Here is a 27,192-nt window from a genome sequence, read left to right on the forward strand (position 1 = left end):
CCAACAATTTCTTGCATCCTTTCTAATCATAGTGTCTAAACTATGGAGATGGAGAGAAGAGTCAGCGTGGGCAGCACAGCTGACGGGGCAGCAAGCATCTTTAAGAGTTTACTGACGAGACATTTGCATTTCTTTTTGCTTGCCTCTGGTCTGCCCAGGTATAACCACTTTCAGGACACCCACATGCTGCACAGAACTGAAAGAGGCCAGTCTGTGCTGTAAAAACACTGGCATCGTAACTTCCTAATACAGGGTGGTCACACGGGATGGCTGTGACACTACGAGACCCGTAGGAGAGGGGACACTTTGCATATCTGCCCCTGATGGGCACTGATCACCCTCCCTCCGCTTTGCATAATGCTCCGTTTTCAGCGTTGCACTTTCCTTGAATCTAGAATTCCCCAAGTTTATAAAATCAGAGGGCGATTTTCAGTGAGCTTCATCATGGTAGAAGAGGCAAAAGACCCCGGGTGTTATGGGGTTACAGTCAGAGGGAAGAGCTAATTAATCAGTGTTATAATCACAGAACGGCTGCAGAGAGAGGCTTCAGTAATTAAATAAACACAAATCAGGAGGGAGAGTAGGTTCCAGGCAATATAAAAAGAGGGGCCTGGTTTCACTGGGGATCAATCAGTATTTACAAAGCTACTTGAATTTTTCTGTTGATCTTCATTGTTGTTAAATAACGATAGTTTTGATGGTGGTAAAAACTTCATTTTTCAAGCGCGGGATGACCTGAGCTGAATGAGAAAAAGAATAAAAGAGGGAAGGTGGGGAGGCCTAGCATCAACTTGAATGATGTATTTTTCTTGTTTTTGATTTTAAGAAGGTTCATGTCTCCAAGGTTACAATAGTTAATAGCCATGTTAAGGGTCTCAGGATTAACCAAGACCAAGAAAGATGAAATGATAAACCAAACCACCACTAGCGCAAAGCTCTAACAGTGACACGTCCACCACCAGTATTCTCAGCAGCAGTATATTTAAATACAAAGAGAGCTACATATATACACTATTGTCATACAAATATTTCCTTTATTTTTTTATGGTTAAAATTTTTAAAAATAATTTTATGATTTTATTTTTTTATATTTCTTTATAAGTAGCATAGTTTATTAAAAGGAACACTGGAAATATGGATTCTTTTTGAGAAATAATCTTCATCTTCACTGACAGGTATCATGGAGAAACCAGATTTCTACACCCACTAGTGGAAAATTAGCCACTGATGACTCTAGTTCCAATCCCTCAAAAAAAGACACACATCCATGTTAGGACTGATTCTTTCCATTCAGTTAAAATATTCCCATTCGTGAACTATGTTAGCTACTGAAATTCCAAGAATACTCATTTTCCTGGGTATGCTATTGTGTCAAAAGATGTAGTAGTTATTACATTACTTTTACGTTCACTGACATTTACAGACTGGAGAGACCAGAGACAACACTCCACAGTATGGAAGACCTTTATCTCTTTTTAAACGTTCTCAGTGAACTATAAAATTTGGCAAACATATTTAGATTTGCATAACTTTCAGGTGTTTTGAGTATCTCTTACTCTGCTTCCTCCCAATTTCTTTCCATTCTAAACAGAACATTTTTTCCTCTGAATGCTCATTCTGTAGAACTAAAAAGAAAACTTGAAAAAAAAAGAAAAAAAATTCAATGTTTTGTACATTTCGAATTAAAACGACCAAAGAAATAAAAGCTATCCAGGGCACCCCTTCCCTCAATTAAATACTGTTTTTTTCCTATTAACCCCATTTCAAATTTAGTTACCTTTATATGTCAAGATACCCATATGCGCAAGTTGCTACAGAACTGCCACCTTCACTATAAAAGCTCCCGACACATTAGAGGACTGTGTTTTTACTCTGACTTTTTACACAACCCAAGGAGGTTAGCACACTTTAAAGGCAACAAGGCGTTTTATTGTTTATTATGAAAACAGACTGAGCTTGGCTAATGGTGACGCTAGCATGTGGTTAGAGACTGACTGATGACCACTAGGAACCTGACTTCTGCTTGTCACTGTGGGCTGATCTGACGCTTGATGGTACAACATGCATCTCCAGGGGGTGGGGGGTGGGGGGGTGGGGGGTGATCAGGGAACACAAAGCAGCAAATTCTAAGCAGGTGACTTTGCTACTTTCAGTGCTTCTGGTATAATAGTTGAAGTTAAAGAGGAAAGCTATTAGCGAAAATAAAATTAGAGACCGAGTTACCCATGGATTTCGTTCACTCACATTAGGACGGGTCCCTCCTTAGTGGAGGCCAATGGAAAAAGAGACTGGACCGTGGCTTGTGGCTACATGTTGGTCATTTTGAAAAACTCCAATGACGTTCTCCAATAACTTTATTATCTTGTTTCATGGTGACATACCATGCTTTTCACAGTGTTTAAATTTCCCATTTCCATAATTCAAACGCCAAAAGATTACTACACATTCCTTTACACAATCAAAAATAGGTTTACTGGAATGTTTTTAGTTCTAGCGGAAGGCAGCAACATTTACAATACAGCTTTTGTTACACCCACAAACATGTGGAAATTGCTTGCAAAGCAATTGTATTGTGAGAAGAATCTTGCAAATATTGATGGACTGGTTAAGCATCTCTTTTAAGCGTAACGATCTGGTTCTCTACATAGGCGTCCTGACCCCCAACTTACTGCAAGAATACAAGTCCTGATGCCATTAAAGCAACAGTATGAAATATCATTATCAGTGTTTAACTACAGACACAAATCACAAACTGGCAAGTATCTAATTTCAAATTAGATCCTTGGAATATGGCAAAATAGAGGCTGGTTGTCTTCGCCGTAAACATAATTATTAAAAGCACATTTTGCTAGAAGGGAAGAAAACAACGGACATTCTCAGTGCTCCAATTTGAAGTGATATTTGCCTCTTTGTTTCTTGAAAAAGAAGTTTTGAAAGCTATATACATGGGTTTCATTTAAATTATGCAGCAATCTTTTATTATTATTATTATTGTCCCAGATTCTGTTTAATGAAGAGCTCTGTCATCAAATCAAGTGCGGTATTTCACAGCTATAAGAACTGCAAGAGAAAGAAATGGAAAAGGAACACGTCAAAATTAGATTCATTATGTCATGTTAGAAACAATATTCCTAAATGTAGCTGTGTCCACTTGTGGAAACAGGTAATGAGGACTGAACTGGGCTGAGATGAGAGCTAACAAATGGGAACGGAGAAGCAAAAATATCACAAAACAACCTACACCTCTAACGGTGGCATTTTGATCAAACAGATTATGGCATAACCTTAGCATACAGCTGCTATTTTAAAAATATGTAATAATACAGCATATTAATAAGAAAGTATGCATATAACCTTAGTTTTTTGAAAAACATATATTAATAGGAAAAGACTTGAAGTTTACATAGTAGTTATATTAACAGTAGCTATCTCTGCGGTAAGATTACAGTTGAATTTTATTTTCTTGTTTATGCTATTCCACATTTTCCAAATTGTCCACTGAAAGGAGAAAATTCTGAGAGGTCCTAAATTGAATTACAGCGGACTGGAGGACAGAAGGGAGAGACAGGAGAGGGAAATCAGTTAACAACTGCTGGTGGTTTAGATTGCAGGCCCCAGGCCCTGGTCCTTTTCTGGCTAGCATTTGATTCAATAAACTCTTTATGAAAAGCTTTTGGCCGTGTAAGTTTTTTGTTTAACATATCTTTTCAGGAGCGGTATTCTATCTTCGAAGGAGCAGAAAAGGACGAGACTCCCTCAGGACGAGTGTGGCATCCAGAGCAGTGCCACTGTGACTTACTGGACCAAGGTGAGTGCCTCCTATTTGTCCCCTCCAAAGCCTTGGATTGTGCACCCTACACCCTGATTGGGCCAGCAAGGGTAATCCCTCAACAAAACATCCATAGGACGCTATCTGGGATGTGTGGTATTTGTGAGTTACTGAGGAGACACCCCTCAAGTCAGCTTTATTATTTTTGTTATTCACCAGTACGTACATTGGTTTTTGAGGTGTTTTTTTTTTTTTTGACATAAAACTGAGCTCATAGTGGCATCCTGTGGCTATTGGATGCAATTACAGTTAGGGTTTTCACTTTTGGTTGACTAAGGCTGTTAGCTTAGCTCTGAAATTAGATGAGGGTAATTTCCACTCCAAAGAAAAGAAACCACTGTTTCTCTGGCCCTCTCAGGGGTGTTTCCAGGTGACCAGAAATCTTTGCAGAAATGTCTGGACTTGTTGTCCAAGACATGTAGTGCCTCCCAGGGCACCCAACAGAACAGCATACCCCCAGTTTCAGGGTTAGAAGGAGTATTTGTGGCTTGTCTGGATGGTACACATAAGGGCTTGGTCACCCCGAACCTCGAGCCCCCCTGAATACCACGTGGTGCTCAGGCCCCTCTGAGACACGTGAGACAGTAGCGACAGACCCGTAGGAAGCAGCCCTCAGAAGCAGCCCATTTCAGACCCCAAACAGCTTCTCGGCCTCGGTCGATCAAGAACAAAACTTTGACTTCATGGGAAGTCAGAACCCCAAAACTTCCCCAGCCCCTCTTCGGGAACCCCAGCTGGTGCTACAAGTATAAGAAATATGGGGCGGAATCGTGTATGTTATCTAAAAGGGTTGACCTTACTAAAGCAGACAAGTCTTTGCAATTCCCTGAATAGGGCAGGCACTTGTGATTTGGCATAATTAAACTTTTTACAGTCAAAATCAGAGATTAAACATACTAAGCAATAACAAAGAAGTTTATTAATTGGAACCCCAGCTAATTATATATACACACAACTGGTCCCTCCTCTTGTGCCTTTTTTATAAAATGGACCAACTTAGCCAAAATCATTTAAAACTCTAATGGCCGTTAAGAAAAAACCTGAAGTCCACATCCAGGGCCCTCCCTTAAAGAGATAATTCCAAACCTCTCAGCGACATCAGAATGCATTCTTTGATTGACGTGCAGGAGCCTCCCCCCTTTGCACTCTGCAACTTGGGTAAGCCCTAAGAGGCCAGTGCTTACTTTTCAGCTGTCATTATAAGATTTCTAAGGATTGAGAATTCTAATGAATATGAAAAATGTTTTCAGTAAAAGAAGGCATAAGGTATGGAATGCATTTTTGAGAAAATTGTTTAAAAATGGTTTGTCCTAATAAGTTGGTTATTTCTAAATGAATATGAAGAGAAACTAAATTGGACAAGGTATGGTGAAGGTTTGTGGAAAAAGAATCTTGAGAAACTTTGTGTGGTAAAGTTAAATAAGACTAAAATAAATTTAAGTAAATAAATCCAAATAGCAAAAGTAAGCTGATTCAATATCAGAATTTGGGTTTCTCTCTATTATAAGGACAGTTTTCCTGTACTACTGGTATACTCTTAGTAAGAAATTATATATATTTTTTTAAAGCAAGGGTTTTATGTTTTATTAAGATTATTTCCTATTCTCTGTAACATCAAGTCTTTGCTAAAAAGTAAACTGAGTCTTAATAGTAAGAGCTAAGTTTTGCTTATAACTATTTAATTTTCTGTATTTGCTTGCAAAGTCTTCAATTTGTCATCATGATTAAATAAATAAGTAGTTTCACAGTGACTTATGATCCTATTTGACCAAATGTTTTAAAACTTTTGACATGTTTGACAAATGTCCCCAAAATTTAAGTCTGAAAGTTAACTGAGATTTTTCAGGAGGATCTCAGAAACATTTCAAAGAAAAGTTCTCTCTCTTTATAAAAGGGGGAAATTAAACTAATTAGGCCTATTTGATATGCTAAAATTACATGGGGAGCACTGTCAAACAAAAAATAATTCTATCTGTATGTATATACTGTTATTAACATGAATGCTCTCAAAACTATATAAAATGTCTAAGAATCCACAATGCCCAGATATGTTTTCATTTGTAATTCTAGTCACTATCTTAAAAATGGCGTGTGTTGCAGAGAAAAGCAAATCTCTTTGTCAACTGTGTTGTAATCAGATCTTAACCCAGGTCAGTTTTAGTCTTTGTTATTCACAGATGGTCACTGTTTTACTCTGATGCTTTTTGCATGCATGTTTTAGCTTCAGAGAGATTCCTGGAAAAGACATCTCCAAAAGAGTTCTTTGCAGTCCCGCTGGGAAGGTTCTTTACAGAGACTTCTTGTGAAACCTGTGCCGCCAAGCGTGAGGGAGCTGACTCCTGGACGCCTGCTGCCCACTCAGAAGAGGCTAATCCACCTGAATGGGCCGGTACACCCTCTCTGACCTCAATCTTCGTCTGACCAGGAAGAGAAGCCGCTGACATCTCAAAGTAGACGGCTTCCGCCCAAGGTCTAAAACCAGGCCTGTATAAACCTGAAGTACTGAGCTGTACGGTACTGCTAATTGCTATACTTCTAATTGCTATAGAAACCTTGTCCTTCGGAGAACTGATAATTCTGGTCGTGCTATGCTGGTCAACTCCCTTGTGTTTTAGATTGCCTGTTTTAAGTCACTATTGTCATTAGAAGATGATAAGGATCTATATGTATACATTCATTGCAACTGTTACCCTTACTCAGGCATAGAAAGGTAACTCCTTACTCAGAATTTCCCTGTCCCTCACAACTGCTGGAAATCTCCCTTGAAAAGAGTATACCAAACCCACTCTTTTGGGAGAGCTTTTCTTCCATGGCGGGTGGGGTGTTGCATCTCATGAACACACACGTGAGAATCTATTCCCTTAGGAACCATCGCTAGTGACGTTGCTGCTTCCATTACAGCACAACAAAGAGCCCATCACAAAAGAGCCCATCAACTCCAGGACAGCGGACATGCTGTCTTCTCCATCCAGCCCTGCTGTTGATGGTTTAGATTGCATGTCCCAGGACCTGGTCCTTTTGTGGCTAGCATTTGGCTCAATAAACCCTTTCCTTTTGAAAGGCTTTCAGGCATGCAAGTTTTTGTGTTTACCACCACCATGGTCAATTCTTGGTATTTGCAGTCGTTATGTTCTATAAAGTCATCACAAACACCAAACACTGAATTAGTGTTTACTAAACCATCAACACTAAACCACTGCTCATAGGAGAAACACAGGGTTAAATTCCCATGAGCCTCTGGGCACAGCCTTTTGTCAGCCAGTCAGTGTGTAACCTTGTGTTATGTGCGTTTCTGTTTACAGACGCCCATATTTAATACACAGTTGATGCGTTAGCATGAATGTCGTTGCCCATAGCACCATAAGGCCTGAAGGAAGCTTACCTAACGCATCTATTTTCTCCTCAAGGCACATCACAGCCTTCTTGCACTTAACAACACTAGATGGTGCTTCAGCACTGCACTTGGGACTGTTTGAAACCGTGAAATCACAACAAAATGCACAAAAGTGTGAAAAACATGGCAGTGAACGCTTTGAAGGACACTTGTTTATGAGAGTAGAAACAAGAAAGCAGAGCATAGCTTCATTAGACATCAGCTGGAAATGCGCTCATTAGGGACTCAAATGTTTCACCGGTCTGCACCCCTCTGCCAGGGACTGCCCAGCACCTCAGGATTACAAATCAGTGTGAGCTAGCGGGTGAATTCGCAAATCCGAACCCATAATATGGAGGAGGATCAACTCTGTTTCTCTGTAACAAAACTCTTTTCTGTGTAAAAAGAGAATATCACCATGGAAATTTTCAAATGGTTATTTTGCGACACTGTCCAAACCTCCATAAACATAGGTAAAGAGGCCTTGGAGAAAAGGAGATGTAAAAATGACCGGACTTTACAAAGAACATGAAGTATGCTTTCATGACTGAAATCAACCTCAAGCCCAGAACAAAAACAAAACAAAAATTCTCCAGATGACAGTTTTTGTCTAGATTTGTCCAACATTATGAAATGCACGCTGCTAAACCTGAATGTTAATAATGAGTAGAAAATGAGTTTTATGGTCCTGGGTGCAATTATAGCCATATTTGGCCTCAAACAAATGACTCAGCCCTGCGTTTACATACAATTTAATGGTATTTTCAGAGACCTATAGATTCTAGGTCAAGAGCTGTTGACTCGAGTCAAAAATCATTCCTGAAGTCTGACAGTCATACTAGATGATATAAAAATGAATTAAAATGAACTCCGAAACAAATGATATTCCCCCAAATTAATAATCCAGTAAATACTTACTGATAATCACCAACAAAAGGACAGCGGCAACCAAAGCCATGATGGCTTTAATCTGCAACACACAAAAAGCATAAGAAAGTTGTATTAATCTTGACTTGATTCACGCGACTGTGTCCTGTGCTATTTACCACGTTACATTCACTCATCAGTGAACAAACAGGTTCATCCCTGGAAAGGTTTTCTAATTTTTTCTCATGTGAACTTGCTGGCTATTGGTATCTTTTTGTTGATAATCAGAGTTCCCCAAATCTGAGGATTGTGCTTGCCTGGACTGTATTGTTCACGGCTGGACTGCACAGCTAATCATACCCATCAGAGCCGTCACGGGCCTGGACTCTCGTCTATGATTTCTCACACTTATTTCTAATACGAGACCAGGAAAAGTATGATATTTTACCAACTGTTAAAAAGTGTCAGGATATGATCATTAACATCAGCACCCACTGCAAATGATTTAATACACACAGTATAAGGCAGCATTTTTCATAGCACTTATGTGTATTCTCAGAGTATGTGAGAATTCTGTTAGTTTTTACTCCCCTTACTTCTCAGCATTTTTATCTTCATTTTGGGGAAGAGAATTTAGATTCTTCATGAATAACCTTATGTAATAAAAAACTTGCCTAAGAGCATTCTGGGTGCCAGTTTTACAGTGGAGAGGAGAAACCTTCAGCTGCTTAATGTTTTAAGGTCCCATCATTTCTCTTTATAATATTGTCACACTCCTCATTTAATCCTAAAATGCATAAATTACAAATTGATTTGATTTTCCTGGTGAATTCAAATGAAAGTCTTATTTTCATCAGACATTTTCACAGCGAACTGATTAAAGATGGTTCATTCAGCAAAAAGGATACCGAGTTATTAAAAACACACGAAACATTCTGTGAGTATCACAAATAGAAACCAGAAGTAGCCAATGAAATGTTTCTAAACTAGAACTGCTGGTGACATTTTAGTGGCCTTACATTTATGACAAGAACAAAGTGACCAAGAGAATACAGGGAAGTTTTGCAATTTGGGTAAACAAAAAAATGCAGAGTCAGACTCAGACCAGATGGATAGAAGTCCACTTTCAGTAGCTGTCTGGGTCCACACAATTCTATAAATGATGAAGTATTTTAGGGATGACAAAGTGATTCAGAGGATATAGGGAAGCTTTGTTGCTTTTTTTTAACCTGAAAGTAATTTCGAATTTTACAGTAATTTTCAACTTCACCCAAAACACGTATCAATTTGCCATTACGATTATCTTTTTGTGGCTACAGGAATGGCTCAACTGTGGGGAGAGGAGGTGGATGGCTTAGGGACCTTTTATCCTTCCAAATTAGTCTATGAGATAGAAAACGTCTATAGACATAGAAAACTTAAATAAAATGTAAGATTTATAATCTAAAGAATAAAGAATTTAAAATGAAAAATTTAAATTCTAGACATGGGGAGCAATAAGACATATTTTTTTTCCTAAGTTCTATTTCTGAATGCAAGAGGTTTCAACAGGTAGACAGACAAAAATAAGCAAATCCAAGGCAAATCTTGGAGGAAATCCTTAGTATATGTCAAAGTCAAATTTAGAAACTATAATTACTAAACTTGAAAATGAGAGATTAAAAATAATGAGTTTATGTCTAACATTTTCAACAATGCCAAAATGATACACAGAATCAGGAAGAAAAAGAAAAGATTTGCTCAAATGCCATAAAATTTGCTATAAAATCTTAAAAGAAACATTTTCTATTTAATGATTAGGAGCCATACTTGATTTAAGAAGTAAATTCATTTCTATAAAATGTTTTGCAGGAATACATTAGTATATAATAACTCTCGTATTTTTCCTTGTTAAACATTTCTTTTATTTCTTATTTCTCTGAATAATGAGAGATAGTGGGATTTGTTTTTTCCTTAGCCACATTTGTCATAATGGATTCTGACTTATAAACTGCTTTCTTTCCCCTTTTCAAAACTAAAAACAAACAAACATATTTTCCTCTAGCTTCCATTTATCTTTTTAACATCTCTATGTAATGCCATAGGCTGTTCCAAAAGTGCTTATAAGAAATTATAAGAAATTAATATTTCTTTTAAGTTTAGAGGTAACTGAATTACTAACAAAATGTGGATCTCTTTCTATGAAGAAATTCATGAAAACATCATTTTAGGCATCGTTTGATTCCTTCAGTTATTTCTGTCTCAAGAGTTACTAATTCATTCAACAAATATTTACGGTGTTGCTATGCTGGCCCGTTCAGAAGATACACTAAAAAGCAAGGCGGCCACAGTGTCTGTCCTCACAGAGATTATAATCTACAGGCCCTTTATGAATTCCTGTCTTTGAAGGTGCTCATCAACCCACCCAGTATCTTCTGATGTACTTACTTTGCATCCACGCCACCACATCTGCCTTCGAAGTTGTTTGGATCTGTTGCTAAAAGCAGTTGCATTATCCGATAAACTTTCTACATCACACAGAAGGAGAGAAGGATTAAATCACATCACAGGATTCTTTGGTTTAGTCACACAAAGAATACATTAATTTCTACTTCTGCAAATTTATTCCCCTTTAAACATGAAAGCAACATCTTCCCTTTCCTCTACCTACAAACTCTGGCATTCTGTATTTAAAAAAAAAAAAAAAAAAAAAAAAAAGGCAAAAAATGGCTGCAGGTCAATTTGCTCAATCCATTTTGATAATAAGATTAAGAGAAGTCTTCTCAGGGCCTCAACTCTTTCAAATAAGCTTATGAATTCTGGTAACAAAATATTTTAAAAAATTCAAGTACTTGGCACATCTACAGAAAAAAAATCACATGTGGAAAAGGTTAGATTCTTAGGAGACACCAAAAGTGAATGCTTTAGAAGCAAAACAATATGAATTTTAAAAGTGGTTAAATAAGTTTCCTTGGTTAAACAAGTCTGTCAAGGAATAATCAGATATTCAGCCGTTCATCATTTAAACAATGTTTGAGTAGTATGTGCCAGGAACTGTTATAAATACAGAGACTAACATCTGTCAATAAAGAAAGGTTACCAGAGAAAGCATACGATAAAGTATCAGATAACTTTGAAACAAGTGTTGAAAAGAAGTGAGATTATGAGAAATACAAAACACATCAACATAAGACAAAAGAAACAAATAACTCTAACTCTTCAACAACTGATCAATTAAAGAAAAAATGCAACAGTAAGATTCAAAGTAAAGAGAGCTCAAGTTAAAACATTAAAATCATAAAGTTAAAAAACAAATACCATTTCCTAAGTCAAGATTCCTAAACTTTGGCTAGAAAAGTAGAAGTAAATTATTAAAACATAGATTAGTAATGTCAAGAAATTTATGAAATATCCGTACCTGATTTGTCCTGTAGTTCATCTAGTCTCTCCCCTCTTTCAATTACCTTTGTAATATTTTCTTGCATGACATCAATAACTTCATCCACCTGATTCTGAACACTAGTTTAAAAATAAGATTAAAAAATTATTAATTGTTCTTTTGAGAATTTTATAAGTATTGGAACTTTCATTAGACATGATTGAAATAGCTCAGCAAAGTGGGGATAGAGGGAACATACCTCAAGGTAGTAAAGGCCATATTTGACAAACGCACAGCTAACATCATAAGCAATGGTGAAAAGGTGAAAGCTTTTAAGATCAGGAACAAGACAAGAATGTCCACTTTCACCACTGTTATTCAACATAGTATTGGAAGTCCTAGCCACAGCAATTGGACAAGAATAAGAAATAAAAGACATCCAAAATGGAAAGCAAGAAGTAAAATTTTCATTATTTGCATATATCATACCGTATAGACAGAACACTAAAGATTCCACCAAAATATTAGAATGAATGAATTCAGTAACGTAGCAGGATATAAAATTAGTATTCAGAAATCAGTTGCTTTTTTATATACCAATAACAAACTATCACAAAAAGAAACTAAGAAAACAATCCCATTTACAGTTACATCAAAAAGAATAAAATACCTACAAATAGATTTAACTAAGGAGGTAAAAGACTTAAACTTGGAAAACTATAAGACACTGAAGAAAGAAATTGAAGAAGATACAAATAAATGGAAGGACATACCATGCTCATGGATGGATAGAAAGAATTTAACATCGTTAAAATATCCATACTACTCAAAATAATCTACAGATTCAATGCAATCCCTATCAAAACAGCAATGGCATTTTTCATAGAACTAGGACAAATAATCCTAAAATTTATATGGAACCACAAAAGACCCCAAATACCCAAAGCAATCTTGAGACAGAAGAACAAAATTGGAGGTATCATGCTATCTGATATTAAGCTACACCACAAGTCTATAGTAATCAAAACAGCATGGTACTGGAATAAAGACAGACACACAGATCCATGGAACAGAATAAAGAGCCCAGAAATAAACCCACAAACATATGGTCATTTAATCTATGACAAAGGAAGCAAGAATACCATGGGGTGGAGACAGTCTCTTTAATAAATGGTGTTGGGAACAGATGGACAGAAAAAAAAAGGAAACTAAACCACTTTCTTACACCATGTACAAGAATAAAGTCACTTGATCAATGACTTAAATGTAAAACTTGAAACCATAAAACTACTAGAAGAAAACTCTGACATTGCTCTTACTAATATATACATATACATATTTTGATATGTCTCCTTGGGTAAGGAAAACACAAGAAAAAATAAATAAATGGGACTATATCAAATTAAAAAGTTTCTGCACAGTGAAGGAAACCATCAACAAAACGAAGACACCCTATTGAATGATAGAAGATATTCGCTAGTGATACATCAATAAGAGGTTAATATCCCAAATATATAAACAACTCCTAAAACTTAACACCAAAAAACCTAATAATCCAGTTAAGAAATGGATAGAGGACCTGAAGAGACATTTCTCCAAAGAGGACATACAGATGACCAATAGACATATGAAAAGATGCTCAACATCACTAATCATCAAAGAAATGCAAATTAAAATCACAATATCATTTCACACCTGTCAGAATGTTGATCATCAATAAACCAACAAACAAGTGTTGGTGAGGATGTGGAGGAAAGGGAACCCTTGTGCACTGTTTGTGGGAATGTAGACTGGTGCAGCCACTATGAAAAACAGTATGGAGGTTCCTCCAAAAATTAAAAATGGAACTACCCTATGACCCAGAAATTCCACTTCTGGGTATTTATCTAAAAAATTCAAAACACTTAATTTGAAAAGATGTATATTCAGTGCCACATTATTTACAATAGCCATGATCTGGAAGCAACCTAAGTGTCCATCAATAGACAAATGGATAAGGAAGAGGTGGTATATATACATATACAATGGAATATTACTCGGCCATAAAAAAGAAGAAATCTTGCCGTTTGTGACAACATGGATAGACCTTGAGGGTATTATACTAAGTGAAATATGTCAGACAGAAAAAGACAAAAACCATATGACTTCACTTATATGTGGAATCTAAAAGTCAAAATAAGTGAACAAACAAAACAGAAACAAATTCATAGAGACAGAGAACAAGTTGAAGGTTGCCAGATGGTAGGGAGGTTGGGGAATGGGTGAAAAAGGTGAAGGGATTAAGAAGTACAAATTGCCCGTTAGGAAAATAGTCACAGGGATGTAAAGTAGAAAGCAGGGAAGACAGTCAGTAATGTTGTAATAACTGGCGTCACATGGGCACTAGACTTACTGTGATCGCTTTGTAATGTATATAAATGTCTAATCACTATGTTGTACGTCTGAAACTAATATAACATTGTATGACAACTGTAGTTGGAAAAAAACTTTCCTTAAAAATGATTTATTTTATTTTGCTCTTCTGCTCAAATAATTTGAGATGTTACATGTAAAAAAATGAAATATTATCTGTTATAATAATAAACATAAATCAGGAAATTTAGTCCTCAAAAAAAATAAGTAACTGAAGAAATAGTTATGGTCCTAGAATCTACAAACAAAAGGCTCCATGGATATAGGCAGATTAATTGGAACAGAACTCATAAAATTCCAGATTAATTCATACTAGAGTATCAGTAACCTAGGGGAAGTACCTCAACAATATGGCACGGTTATGCCAACTAAATGGATTTGACATAAGGTAATCAAGTTAAGAAAAGCCAACAACCACGTATTGCATTTCCTTAGCTATCATTCAGAGGTAGCTTTGTGAAAATAACAAGAATTACTAGGTTTTTAAAACCCAGGAGTTATACTTTGTTTGCATCAGGGCTCAGCAAATTTTTTCTATAAAGGGCCAGTTAGATTATAGATAGTTTAGACTTTGTGGGCCATTGGGTCTCTGCACAACTACTCACATCTGCCATCGCAGTTTGAAAGCAGCCACAGACCGTAAGAAAACAAATAGGCATGGCTGTGTTCCAATAAAACCTTACAGACAACAACAGGCGGCAGCCAGATTTGGCTCAGAGACTAGTTTGCCCATCCCTGGTCCACAGGAGATATGATAATCATTTAAACAAATGAGTATCTCGGAAACTTACTGCTTAATTTTATCATTTCTAGGTCCAAATCTTGGTCCAGATGGTCCCCTTCTGAAAACAAAATACCGGGTGCGTATTAACGAGAGGATTCAAAAACAAAAACAAAAACAGAAAACACACACACTCAATCAAGCTGAATTCTAAACATGGATCAGTCATTTGTAAGGAACCACATTTTATTGGTATTGATGGAACTGAATGATATGTAATCATGTCTGTACTTCATTGGTACTTAGTGCTGGCCCCAACTAACTGAATTCTTCTGAACGTTATTAACTTTCAGAGAAATTAGGGTTTATATAGTCCTCAGTTACACACAGGATGTTCTGATGATTAAACTTTGAAGTACCATAATAATTAAGGTAACAGTGAGTACGAATAGCTTTATAATCATTATAGAACACTAAACGTACAATTCACCTTGAATTTGGGCTATAACGAAATGCTGATTGTCAGGGATGGATACATAGAAAAATCCATTCCAAACACTAATATTTTTAACATATGTTTCTTGATGATTCATCTTAAACTTACCAACATGGCTAAAGGGAAATGCATGAGTCTATTAAAACACTGACATTTCTCAAATTATTACTTCTCTATTATAGTTGAGCGCTATATCACATTTTAACCAATTTTAATATTCTAGAAATGAAAAGTTTTGGATATTTTAAGAAATTACCATTCTTCTGATGATAGAGAATAAGGTATAAACCATAAAACTCCAAAGCAAATAGGTTCTGTACCAATTAAACACTAACTCCCCGTTCTCCTCTCCTCTCAGTGTCCCCCACCCCTACCCCCCGCAACCTCCATTCTACTTTGTGTCTCCATGACTTTGACTACTTTAGGTACCTCGTATAAGTGGAATCGTGTGACATTTATCCTTTTGTAACCAGCTTTCACTTAGCATAACGTCTTCAAGGTTCATCCATGTTATAGCACACGTCAGAATTTCCTTCCTATTTAAGACTGAGGAACATTCCATTGTATGTTTATATAGCATTTTGTTTACCCACACTCATCTGTGATGAACACTTGGGTGGCTTCCAACTTTTGGCTATTGTGAAAATCGTTGCTTAGTTTTTAAAAATTATTTCAAGAATTTTATTTGGTTTCTCTCCCTTTCAACACAGACAAAACCATAGCGTGTGGAAGTTGCATTTTGAACAAGCGGCCCATTTTGTTGTCAGGCCTTTGGATGAGACACGCCATTACTTGGGAGTGGACCTCCAGTGGTAAGTGTTAGCTGGGAGAGTTAGTGTTTCCCACAAGAGTATCTAACCTACGTTCAGGTAATCATTTCATATAACCAAAGCATCTGGCCTTCTTTTCAATATTGAGTTCCTTTTTGACAGGTAGCTATTGCTGTAGCCTAAAGCTTTTCACAGTAATTGGCACTGTGAGCAGTTAGCTTTTTGACTGTAAATCTTGTCACCTACAGGAAATCTTCCCAATTCATCAACCTTCCTGAGAAAAATAATACTATTTTCTGTTATTGGATTTGTTTTCTATCCTATAGGCTCTTTTTGTCCATTGCTTCATGGCTATCAATTCTTTCTTATAAAATAGTTTTATCTGGGGAGAAAAAGTCTCTACAAAAAGTTTAAACATTACAACAAAGAGGGAGATAAATGTTTTCTCTTAGGCACTCCCCCCACCCACATCAATCTCCAGAGAAAACTCTGGCAACAATGTCATCCTTCCTGAGTTTGAAAATACAAACCTAGGTCTGTGCGGGAGTCCTTTCTAACCATAGCTGCAAAGAACTGATCAGGGCAACTAATTCTGACAACGTATCAAGGTGATTCAATGGGAAAGGACAATCTTTTCATCAAATGGCGGTGGAACAATCGGACAGCCCCCTCCACGGTTATCCTCAACCATATATACAAATTAACTTAAAATAGATTATAGGCCTAAATGGAAAAGCCAAAACTGTAAGACTCCTACAAGAAAACATAGGAGAAAATTTCAGTGACCTTGGATTTAGCAAAGATTTCTTAAAGAAGCAAACACAATAAAAGAAAATAATCAATTGATTTCATCAAAATCAAAACTTTGATTTTTCAAAAGATACTCATGAAAATGAAAAGATTTAAGTTATATTAACTGGGAGAAAATATTTGTAAAGCATATATCTGACAAAAAACTTGTATCTTGAATACATAAAGAACTCTTACAAATTAATAAGAAGACAAATTTAAACTTGGGCGAAACATTTTATCATGTAATTCATCAAAAAAGATATGGGGATGGAAAATATGCCTTAAAAAAACAGACGTTCAACATAATTTGTCGTTAGGGAAATGCAAATGAACACCGTAAGGCGATACCACTCCACACCCACAAGAATGGCTAAAATGAAAGAGTGACGAACGCAGGGCTGATAAGGAACTGGGGCACCGAGAGCTCTTTCGATGCTCGATGCTGGTGGGACACCACTCTGGAAAACAGCTGTAAACATCTATCAGCCATTCCACTCCTAAGGATTTATCTCAGAGCAGTGAAAGCACATGTTCACACAAAAACGTGTACGGAACTGTTTCTAGCAGCCTTATTTATACTAGAAGGAACACAGAACTGCAGCAAGTACCCATCCATTTACAAGTGAATGGTGAATGAACTGCAGTGCATTCATACAATGGAATACTTCTCGGAAAAAAAAGGAAACAAACTAATGATATGTGTGATACCATGGATGAATCTCAAAATAATTATGCAGGGTGAATTAAGCCAGTTTTTAAAAAAAGACATAATGTATAGTTCCATTTATAAAAAAAAAAAGTCTAGAAAATACAAACTGTAGTGATAGAAAGCAGGTCAGTGCTGCCTGGGCGTTGGGAGAATGACGGACTGCCAAGGGGCACAAGGAAACTGCGGAGGTGATGGCTATCTTCAGTATTTGATTTTGGTGATGATTTCACAGGTTTACAGTATGTATGTCAAAACTCATATTGTCCACTTTATATGCATTTTATTATATGTCAATTACATCCCAATAACGCTGTAAAAAAAACTTACAGAAAAAAGTCCTCTTCTTCATCTGAATCATCTTCCAAAAGATTTCTCTGTCAAAAAATAAGAAGACAGAAATAAAAAGACTTGAGTTTTCAGATTCAGAGGGCTTACAAACTATTAGGGAAGAGTAACAAGTTCTATTCTGGTGAAATTTCTTAACTCCAAGCTTCCAGAGGCAGGAAGAGGAATTACACATGCTTCCTTGGAAGCTCAAAGATGTAGAACCACATTTGCAGACTTTCTGCAGAAAATGCTATTGTTACCAGAATCCCATGACTGACCACAGGGCAGAAAAGTCACTGAAGCGGGTGTGGGAGGGCGGAACTGGGGGCCATCAGGAAGGAGTGAGTCCTTTCTCCTTCCTCCTGCCGTCCCATCTCTCTATTCAGTATTCACTGAACAAATATGCTCGAGCATCTTCACATGCTAGGCACTGTTCTAACTACCAAGCACCACCTTTGAACAACACAGACAAGATCTGAGCTCTGACAGAAAAATATCTGATGGTGACAAATCCTATGCAGAGAATGAAAACAGTGATGAGACAGAAAGTGACAGGGTGGCTTAAATGAGACTAGGTTGTCATGGAAAATCACTTGCAAGAGGTGAAATTTAAGCTGAGACCCAAATAATAACAAAGAGCCCGGATAGACCAGGGTGACGAGTCTTCTCTGCCAGCAGGGGGCCAGCTAGTGCCGAGAGCCTCGGTGTATCAGTCATAACCCGTGGGAATGGCTTGAGTTTTCCCGTAATAAACAAAAACTATACAAGGGTAGTGTTCAAAAAATTCCAGGCAGTATCTATTTACAAGAAATTCACCGAAAACCAATGTTAAATAAAAGATGGGAAAAAGAGCTAGAAAAGATACATCAGCAAACTCCAACAAAAAGAACGGGACAGTCAGCAATATTACTATTTTAAAGCTTAAGCTTCTGAACTTACCCTTTCACTTTTCACAGAACCAGTGACATCATCATCATTTAGGTGGCGCTTGAACTTGGGAGGCATATTTTTTGCTCTAGAAGTACTCTTCTACTTGCCAGCAGAATAAGTGCTCACCACCTTAAAGAGAAAACATTACATCAGATATGACATGTGGGTATAAGGTAAAGCACTTACAACAGCAGAGTACAGGCGCTGTACGATGGGGCTTCCTTCACTTCTCTGACTTCCACTACTCCCTTCTCACTTGCTCCACTCCAGGGACGGTGCACGGCCTCCATGCCAGGCTCCAATACAGGAGAAATCATGAAAGCCATGAGAAAACGGATGTAACTTTCTTAGGACATGTGAAGGGAATCAGTGACGAAGTCTTTATAAAATGAAAGAGAAGACTGTATGAGCAGGAAAGAGGAAAAATAGCACTGCTTCCCTGAAAAGGAGACATTAAATGCTTTAGGACTTTAACTCGGAGTTAGAAGACAGCGAAACACTTCCAGTTCTCTCTTGTAGTTAGTTGCTGGAACAGTGATTCAGGGTCCTCATCTGTAAAATAATGCTTTCTAGGTTTCTGCCTGGAATTAGGATGGTCTAATCAAATACATGCAAAAAAATTCTGTGAACTGTAACGTCCTTTGCTGAAGCATAGCATTAAGTGTTCCAAGAAAAGGGATCTTGGGTAAGTATTGTTCAACAAAGCTAGTTTTTTTTTCCCCTACAGAAAGTCTCACAGCCTTTTATATGCAAATACGCAATTGCGGATTTTCCAGGAAAATGCTTGAGTACGCAACATGCTCAGCTTTTCTGGAGAAAAAGCTGACATACGCAAACATGAGTGTTCAGTATCTTGGACTGGAAGACGGAGGAATAACAAGAATAGCTAAGGTATGCCCAGCCCAGTGTTTTACCGTGTGCTGGCACTGTGCTCAGTGATTTATATGCATTTCCTTTTCCTTCTCTGAAACACTAGAAAACTAAGAGAAAGCTAAGTCTTAGTAAAGATAAGTAACTAACAGCGTCAGTCACTCTGCTCATTGAAATAGCAGAAACACAGGCCCAAATTAATCAATGGCTGTGCACGATCTGTTGTAACAGTTACTCAATTAGTTGCCCATCAGGTTACACAGTTCTGTTCTAGAAAGAGCATTTCCCTGTAATAACCCAGCAGCCCTCTTTCCTCTTCCACAAGAAACTGAGGACACTCTTTACATTCGATATAGACATCAGTTTGTTGGTTAATGTTATACACTAAATAAATAAATAAATAAACAAGCCCAGAATACAGTTTCATAAACCAAATAAAAGTTATAGTTTAAGTTGGCTTCCTGTCAAGACAAATTGATAAGAAATCAATTTTCTTTGATAAGAAATACTTCCAAACCAGAAACGTAACCACATGTAACAAAAACCAAATTCTTGTAACAGTTCTAGTTCTTCATTCCACAATTTCTGTCGCATACACCTGGCCCATTTTATTCCTCAAACTTTGGTGTCAGAATAATTCATTCATGCAGAAATGTTACAGAACACATGGAAAAACAAACGATACTGGAAGCAACTGAAGAACTTGAGCTTTTCTTTTAATTACGTCTGTATTTTATTTACATGTTAAACCCTACAAAGGGGCTGACTCAACATTCCAAAGCAAATGACAGGCAGACTTACATAGTATCTCTTTATGAAATACACAGTGAAGCTACTAACTTAATGATGAGCAAGCCCGATATTCAGGTCCCATAACCCAAGGAAGGCAAGACCCCAGTGTCTGACAAACAGAAAAACCACCAGCAAAGCAGCAGACAGATTAATTAGGCATCATGCACCACAGGGCAATTGGTGGTATTTGTACCAGACAACTCGCAGGAAAAAACCATGCTTAGAAATTAGACTTATCCATGTTCCACCTAAGATTTCTCCTGCAACAAAATACACATGCATTCAGGTCTCTGTGCCTCGGTATGTATGTAAATAAGCGTCTTCATGATGTATTTCAACATTGAAGGTATAACGCCAACGCACAATTCACTTTAAAAAGTGTCACCACCGTAGGCTTCTTATTGCCATCCTCGTATGTTTACAGTTTCCTGTATTTTTTGAAGCGGTGGTGCGTTCCCTGTTCAGTGGCTTTACACGTGATACACTTCTAACCTGTTGTTTAATAAAGGTTGGCTTCTGTTTTACTTTACGCAAAAAAAAACCAACAACACACAAACAAACAAACACACAAAAACCCTGCGTATTTCACTTCCCAAAAAGCTTGGCTCCGGGCAGCGGCTTCCCTGTTCCCCGCCTCGCCGCCCTGACCCCTCGCCCTCATCGCCCGTCAGCAGCTGGGGCGGGTGCAGACTCGGGGCAGCGAGCGCCCCCTACCGGGTACGGCCTGAAGACGTTATCGCCAAGGCCGTCCGAGCGCGAACACTGCCCCACCTGCCGGTCACCGTGAGCGCCGCGGGCCGGCGTTCGCACCCGGGCCCTTTAAACACCGGGACCGAGCCCCTCCCGCCAGCAGCTCCGTCGCCTCCCACGGTCCGTCTGTCGCACCAGGTCGGCCCCTAACTCGGTCCTTTCTGCCCCCCGAGCCCCACTCCCACCGGGCTGCCTCCGCGTCCACCCCCGGCCCTGCTCTCCCGTCGCCCGGAGCCCCCTCCATCCCGTTCCTCTCCCCCCAACCGCCCCCCATCCGCACGCCCAGCAGTCGCCCTTCCTCACTGCACCCCCGGCCGCTGCCCACCGGGGCTCCCTCCCCGGCCCCCGACGCCGGTCTTGCAGGCCGACGCGGGCGGTGGGGAGCAGGGGCGTCGTCTCCGTTTCCGTCCTCCTCGCATCCCCCCCTCCACGGGAACAGGCGGGCGCCCATACCTGAGGCTCCCGGGGAGCTCCGGGCAGCTCTCGGGGCGGGGGGCGCTGGGCGGCCGGGAGGAGGAGGAGGGAGGCGGGGAGCCGAGCCAGTGGGCGCCCACCCGGCGTCGGCCGCTCCGCCGCAGCTGCGCCCCCGCTCATCGAGCCGATCGGCGCTCCGCGGCCGGCGCCAGGCAGAGGGGGCGGGACCAGGCCGGGCGATCGCCGAAGGAGTCGATGCCGCCCGCCGCGCGCTCTGCCCCGAGCGGGCCCGGCGGGCGCGGAGCTTAGATCAGGATTCCCAGGGTTACGTTGTGCTTGTGATCTAGGGAGCGGTTTCCGAGGTCGCCTTCCGCCCCGGGCGGCCGCGGAGGGCTTCGGGGGAGGTGGAGGGAGCTCAGAGAAGTCGCTCGGGACTGGGCTGGTGAGACCTTAGCAGGTGCTGTGTGCGCGGTCCATCCCCGGCCAAGGAAGCCGAGGAGGAAAAACGGGGTCTGGGGGGGGGGGGGGGGGGTTCGAAGCCGGAGGACCGGCTTCCGAACGTCTACGGTTTTTACCCGAAGAAGGGAGATGTGTGTGACCCCTTGTTGATGGAATCGGAGTTGGATGGCTCCTCATTTTAGACATTAGGAATCTCTGATCCAGAAAGATTTACTTGAGAGGTTGCACAGCTAGTTCGGGACGAGGACCTTGTTCTTTCCCCTGTACCCTTTAGAGTTCGCACTCACAATACCTAGGTCCAGACACTAGGCAGTCACCCGAGCCTTCAGGTTGCAGGTGGGAAATCACCCTTGCAAACGCATTCCACTGTTCAACACTCTCTCCCCCCTTCAAGTTAGCACAGTAAGTTGCAGTAGCTGGGCATCGTAATTCAAAAGGTTTCTATTTATCCATTCCTCCCACACACGCCCCAGCTGGATTGTTGCACTCATTTTTGTTTCCCCTGTGATTTATTTGCTACACGTCTTTTTTACTTAGTATCTATGGGTCCTGTTTGTTGATACAGTGTTTTAACTTAGTGTATATTTAAGCCAAACACACACTAAATTGAAAGATACTTTGGTTAGGGCAGGACTCTCAAGTTAATTTCATAGTTGAATCACCTGAAAAGCCTTAGAAAACGACTGGGGCCCAGGCACTATTCTGAAATTGATTTAATTGGCCTGGGATGTGAATTGAAGCATCTGAAAGCCTGGTGTTAGAATCACTTCCTCTCGGAGTGGACTACTCAGGCCCAGGCTGACTTGGAGTGAGAGGGCCCACCTAGAAGGAAAGCTGCTTACAGCTTCTATCCCTGGGCTTGATGGGGAGACTACCCCAGACTCCATGCGTGACTCGGAAGTTATTTGTTTTGTCTACAGTTGATTTTAATATCTGTATATCGCTTTTTGTGGGGCGCTTCGCTGCTTTGGTGCCGTAGCCAATTAGAGCTTTAGCCAATTACAGCCTCAGCCCTTCTTACACGAAAATTTAAGGCATGATGAGTCTTGAGCTCTACGGGCATGTCATTGCATAGCTTCTGTGAATAAACTATTTTTTTTTAAACCATAATTCTTTAGTTCTGCCAACCATTTTGGTAAATTGGTTAGAGGAAGGCTAATGTGAGCTCCGCCCCCTTTAATTACCTGAACAAAGTCCCTTTGACAATGCCCAACAGTTCTGAAGCTTAGAAAATGGCATTTCATAGTTAATATACATCAGATAAAACAGTAAGCCTGAAAGAATATAAGCAACACCAGACTTAGAGTCAGAACAGGGTTCCAGTCTCACCAACTTGCATTATTTATTCTTGGAGGACAGCAAACAGTGTTTACCATTTTATATCCACAGACTTTGACAGAACACCTGTCACATATCTGATGGATGAATTTATTCACTTTGAAGTAGCACCCAAGATTAATGTCACCATCTTCAGCATGAAATTAAAGTTGTACCTTGCGTGGAATACCAAAATGATTTTTCTTAAATGCTGTTCTAAACTCCCTTTTTCGGTGATAGAAAAATATGATGGGCTGAGGAGAGATACTGTGTTTCCCAGGAAATAAGACCTAACTGAAAAATAAGCCCTAGCATGATTTTTCAGAATGACATCCCCTGAACATAAGCCGTTATGTGTCTTTTGGGGCAAAACTTAATATAAGACCCAGTTTTATTTTGGGGGGAACACGGTAACATTCAATACAGTGGGATACGTGATATGTTTGCAGTAGATGTGCTCAGTGCTAGAGCCTAGGAGAAAAACAGCTTGTTTTCCAAGGTTTTTTCCCTTTTCCTGCAGAGGAACTTAATTTAGAATTAAATGATGGAGAAAACACTGTACTGTTTCCCAGTATCCAGGTTGCAAAAAACAAAACCAGGATTTGGAAGGAGGCCTGGGACCCTTATATAGGGGGTGATGCCACAGGCAGGAGACATTGCTCTTGGTGCCATTCTCTCATCTCTCCTGGCTTTCTAGTTTTCAAATTGTTACTGTCCACTGGCCCCAAAGGCAAACAACTTGCCAAGTATGCGACACCCTCAGTTTTTCCCTATAAAAGGATATAAATGCCTAACAGTCCCTGGACCTAAGGAAACTAGTGTGTCTGCAGGTGTCCAGGGACAGAGTAGGAAACTACAGAACAAAGAAAAGCCTGAGAGTCAGATATTAACACTCAGAGGAGGCATAGCTGAATTCACTTAGTCATATATAACTTTTTCATTTATTTTTGATGAATTGCAGTTTTACCTCAATTATGTGTGTGTTTGTGTGCGTGTGTCCAGCCTAATGTCAGCTGGAGAATTACTGCTCAGGTCAATATGTTCACGAAAGGTTTGATGCCAGCTACTAAAAGGGTACAACATTATCCTTGGATGTCATATCTGCCTTCCATTATTCCAAGACAGAGGAAACCATTAATTTCTTTTCAAATGTGGAAAACAAACCCATGTGCAAAGAAGAATTCCGGTATGAAATAGTTTCCAGCATAATATAAACCACTCACTGTACACCAAGGAGAGATTCCCTTTAAACAGTGTTCTATCCCACTTATGAAGCGTCTTCCCTCATATCTTGGACCACTAATTCCAACTGGATACCACCGACAGAATTTGAGAAGGGTGGGAGCCCTTAGGATAGGCATGCAGGGTGGGGAGACTGGCATTTAGCTCTGGCGTTGGGTTTTTACTAGTGTAATGACCTCTGCATTCCTCTCAAGCAACAGGTCTACAAATGATGCCTTTCTCCTTCCCTGTTTCTTTCTATAGATTTCCCCAGTCATCCAGAGGCCAATGTGAAAGCCATTTTGAGTCCCTGTCTTTTATTCCCTATATACAATCAATCATAAAATGCTTCAGTTCTTCCTGAGAACATCAGTCCTTTCCAGCTGTGACCCTGGTTCTCTACCGGTTCTTTTCCTGTGCCATGACAGGTTTAATCTAAATACTGGGAATAGATGACTTCTCAGAACCTGACCTTCACCTCAGTTTCTAGTTTTCTGCAGCTCTCCCGCTGTGATCTGCCCCACCACACCCCCTCTCATGGTTTATGCTCTCTTAGTTTTCTATTGCTACTGTAGCAAGTTACTCAAAACTTAGTAACTTAATACAAATTTGTTACCTTCGTTTATGGAGATCAGAAGCCTGACAAGGTCTCATTGGACTAAAATCAAGGTATCTAAGGGCTGTATTCCTTCTGCAGGCTCCAGGGGAGGATCTGTTTCCTTCACTTTCCTGGTTTCTAGAGGCTGGAAGGCACTTTCCTTGGCTCACGGCCCCCTCCTCCATCTTCAAAGCCAGCCCTTCTCCTGCCACCCCTTCTCTGGTTCTCCTTCTGCCTCCCTCTTCCACTTTTAAGGACCCTTGTGATGACAATGGGCTCACGTGAATCATCGAGACTAGTCAGCTGCTACGCAACCTTAACTCCCCTTTGCCACGTAACCTAACTTGTTAATGAGTTCTGTGGATCATAACGTGAGCATGTTTGGGGGAACGTTATTCTGCCTACCACATGCTCTTTCCCATCTTCTGTCCCCCAAACTGAGAAATGCTTTCAATGATTTATTCTTCATTTTACAATTATCTTAGCAACAATCTATTAATTGAATATTATTATCAAAAAACCTTATGTTTCAATTAAGTAAGGGTAACTGCAAATTATACATCCAGAGGTCTGGATTTGTAGTTTAAGGAAAAAAAACCCCACAGTATTGAATGGCTTTATCTAAACTCAGTTTGCATTTTAAATCATACCGGTAACCACTCCAGGAATCCTAATAAAACAGAGCACTGTGATATCTAATTGGCTTAAATTAACGATATTAATGATAACATACCTATTAATTATATCTCATAGTCAAACCTTGGGAGAAATGTTTCACATATAAGTATTTTAAAAGACAGAGTCTAATGTTATTTCTCAAGTATTTCTGCAATTTAAATGTTCATTGGATTGTATAAACCCTTGGGGCAAGAGGGCAGAGGCTGTTTGTTTCTTTGGGATTAAGTAGCACTTCGAGCACAAAGTGTCCTCAGCTCTGGAAAGTGCGTTTTGAAAGAACCACCTCTCACCCATCAGGAACCCTGCATGACGTAGTGGCTGCAGCCACCTCAGAGGTCCCTGTCAGTTCTTATCTTGGGTGGACAGGAAATAATGTGAAGGCAGCAGGTGGTACTTGAAAATATTTTCTTTGCTGTTACTTCTAGAGGGTTTTTGGAGTAATCTTTTAAAACTATGGCGTTGGAACTAGATCCATTGTGACATCTCTCAAATCATATTTTAAAACGGGTTCTCCAAGTGTGGTCCCTGGGCCAACACTGTCGATAGTACCTGGGAACTTGCTAGAAGTGCAAATCCTTGGGCCCCACTGTAGACTGGATGAATCAGACACGCTGGGGATGGGGCTCAGCCATCGGCTTTAATAAGCCCTCCAGCTGATTCTGATGCATGCCAAGCTCTGAGAACTACTCGTTTAAACCAAAGTTTAAGTCTGCTTTAACCTGTTCAACCATTGGCTGTCTACTCGGCTGTCTCAGCAGATGGGGTCTGTGACAGCCCAGACGACAGACGCTGAATTCTGAGCCTCGCTGCTCTCCCCAGGCCACGCGTGCCTCCTGCGAGTTAGAGCGCTGTGAATTTAGTCTTTTTAAAAACCGTGCCCTTCACGGGAACGTCCTTAGGATATGAGGATAAGATGCGCATCTGACAGTACAGCATGTTCATTATACACATAAAATAAGCAGAGTAACTACTTATCGATGACATCAGGATGACAGCCGAAGGTGGCAGATTATCAAAATGGGTCTTACGTTTTACATCCTGTGCTCTAAGGGGAGGAGAAAAAGAGGAGACAGCTCTGCATCCCTAGTAGTTCTTCTTTTCCTTTGAGTTTTCATGTTATTACATTAATAGTGGAACGCTGTATTCTGCTATAGAAAAAGTGCAGTCCAGTGCCATTCTCCAAAGTAAACCTGAATTATACAGGGAAAGTGGTTAAGCTAAGGCGGGGATGGGGCGAGAGATGCAGAAGATAAATGGCTAGGATGGGCAGTTTTCTTTTGCTGTGGACCGAATCTCCTCATTCCTTACCTTACTTCCTTCTACAGGTTCTCTTCTCAGGAGGCCCTCCAGGGCGCCCCGCAGCCGCGCTCGGCCCCTGTGCGGCTCATGATCAGAACTGGCGGAGAGGCCGGCTCAGAAACGATGCGAACACAGAGCCCGGGAAGGCTGCGCGCTCTCAGCCGCCGCTGGAAAGCCCAGATCTGAGACCGCTGCCTTCCGCCTGCGCGC

General features: G+C 39.9%; 1 protein-coding gene across 4 annotated transcripts; it reads right to left on the reverse strand.

Annotated features, from left to right (window-relative positions):
* Positions 1 to 2,336: 2,336 nt before the first annotated feature.
* Positions 2,337 to 27,131, reverse strand: VAMP4 (vesicle associated membrane protein 4). Of its 4 annotated transcripts, none has more exons than XM_019713660.3 (8): positions 26,992 to 27,131; positions 18,594 to 18,713; positions 17,655 to 17,701; positions 14,631 to 14,681; positions 11,467 to 11,567; positions 10,497 to 10,576; positions 8,121 to 8,172; positions 2,337 to 3,060 (listed from the first exon to the last, which is right to left on the reverse strand). In XM_019713660.3, the coding sequence occupies exons 2-8, from the start codon at positions 18,657 to 18,659 to the stop codon at positions 3,032 to 3,034; spliced, it is 426 nt and encodes a 141-aa protein (XP_019569219.1). In that variant the 5' UTR covers positions 18,660 to 18,713; positions 26,992 to 27,131; the 3' UTR covers positions 2,337 to 3,031. The 4 variants fall into 4 exon arrangements, with proteins under 4 accessions (XP_019569219.1, XP_074178465.1, XP_074178467.1 ...); XM_074322364.2 differs by lacking the exon at positions 26,992 to 27,131 and adding an exon at positions 21,450 to 21,614; XM_074322366.2 differs by lacking the exon at positions 14,631 to 14,681.
* Positions 27,132 to 27,192: the final 61 nt, after the last annotated feature.

The sequence above is a fragment of the Rhinolophus sinicus genome, chromosome 11, assembly GCF_057876585.1.
Source record: "Rhinolophus sinicus isolate RSI-liver-muscle chromosome 11, RSI-T2T, whole genome shotgun sequence".
Taxonomy (NCBI): Eukaryota; Metazoa; Chordata; class Mammalia; order Chiroptera; family Rhinolophidae; genus Rhinolophus; species Rhinolophus sinicus.

Bases quoted from the DNA above. Each gene is read 5' to 3' on its own strand.
- VAMP4 (XM_019713660.3), bottom strand. From the start codon at position 18,659: ATGCCTCCCAAGTTCAAGCGCCACCTAAATGATGATGATGTCACTGGT. The intron at 17,702-18,593 runs GTAAGTTCAGAA...ATTTTTTGACAG, and splicing joins GTTCTGTGAAAAGTGAAAGG to AGAAATCTTTTGGAAGATGA. The intron at 11,568-14,630 runs GTAAGTTTCCGA...TTTTTAAACTAG, and splicing joins AGAAATGATAAAATTAAGCA to TGTTCAGAATCAGGTGGATG.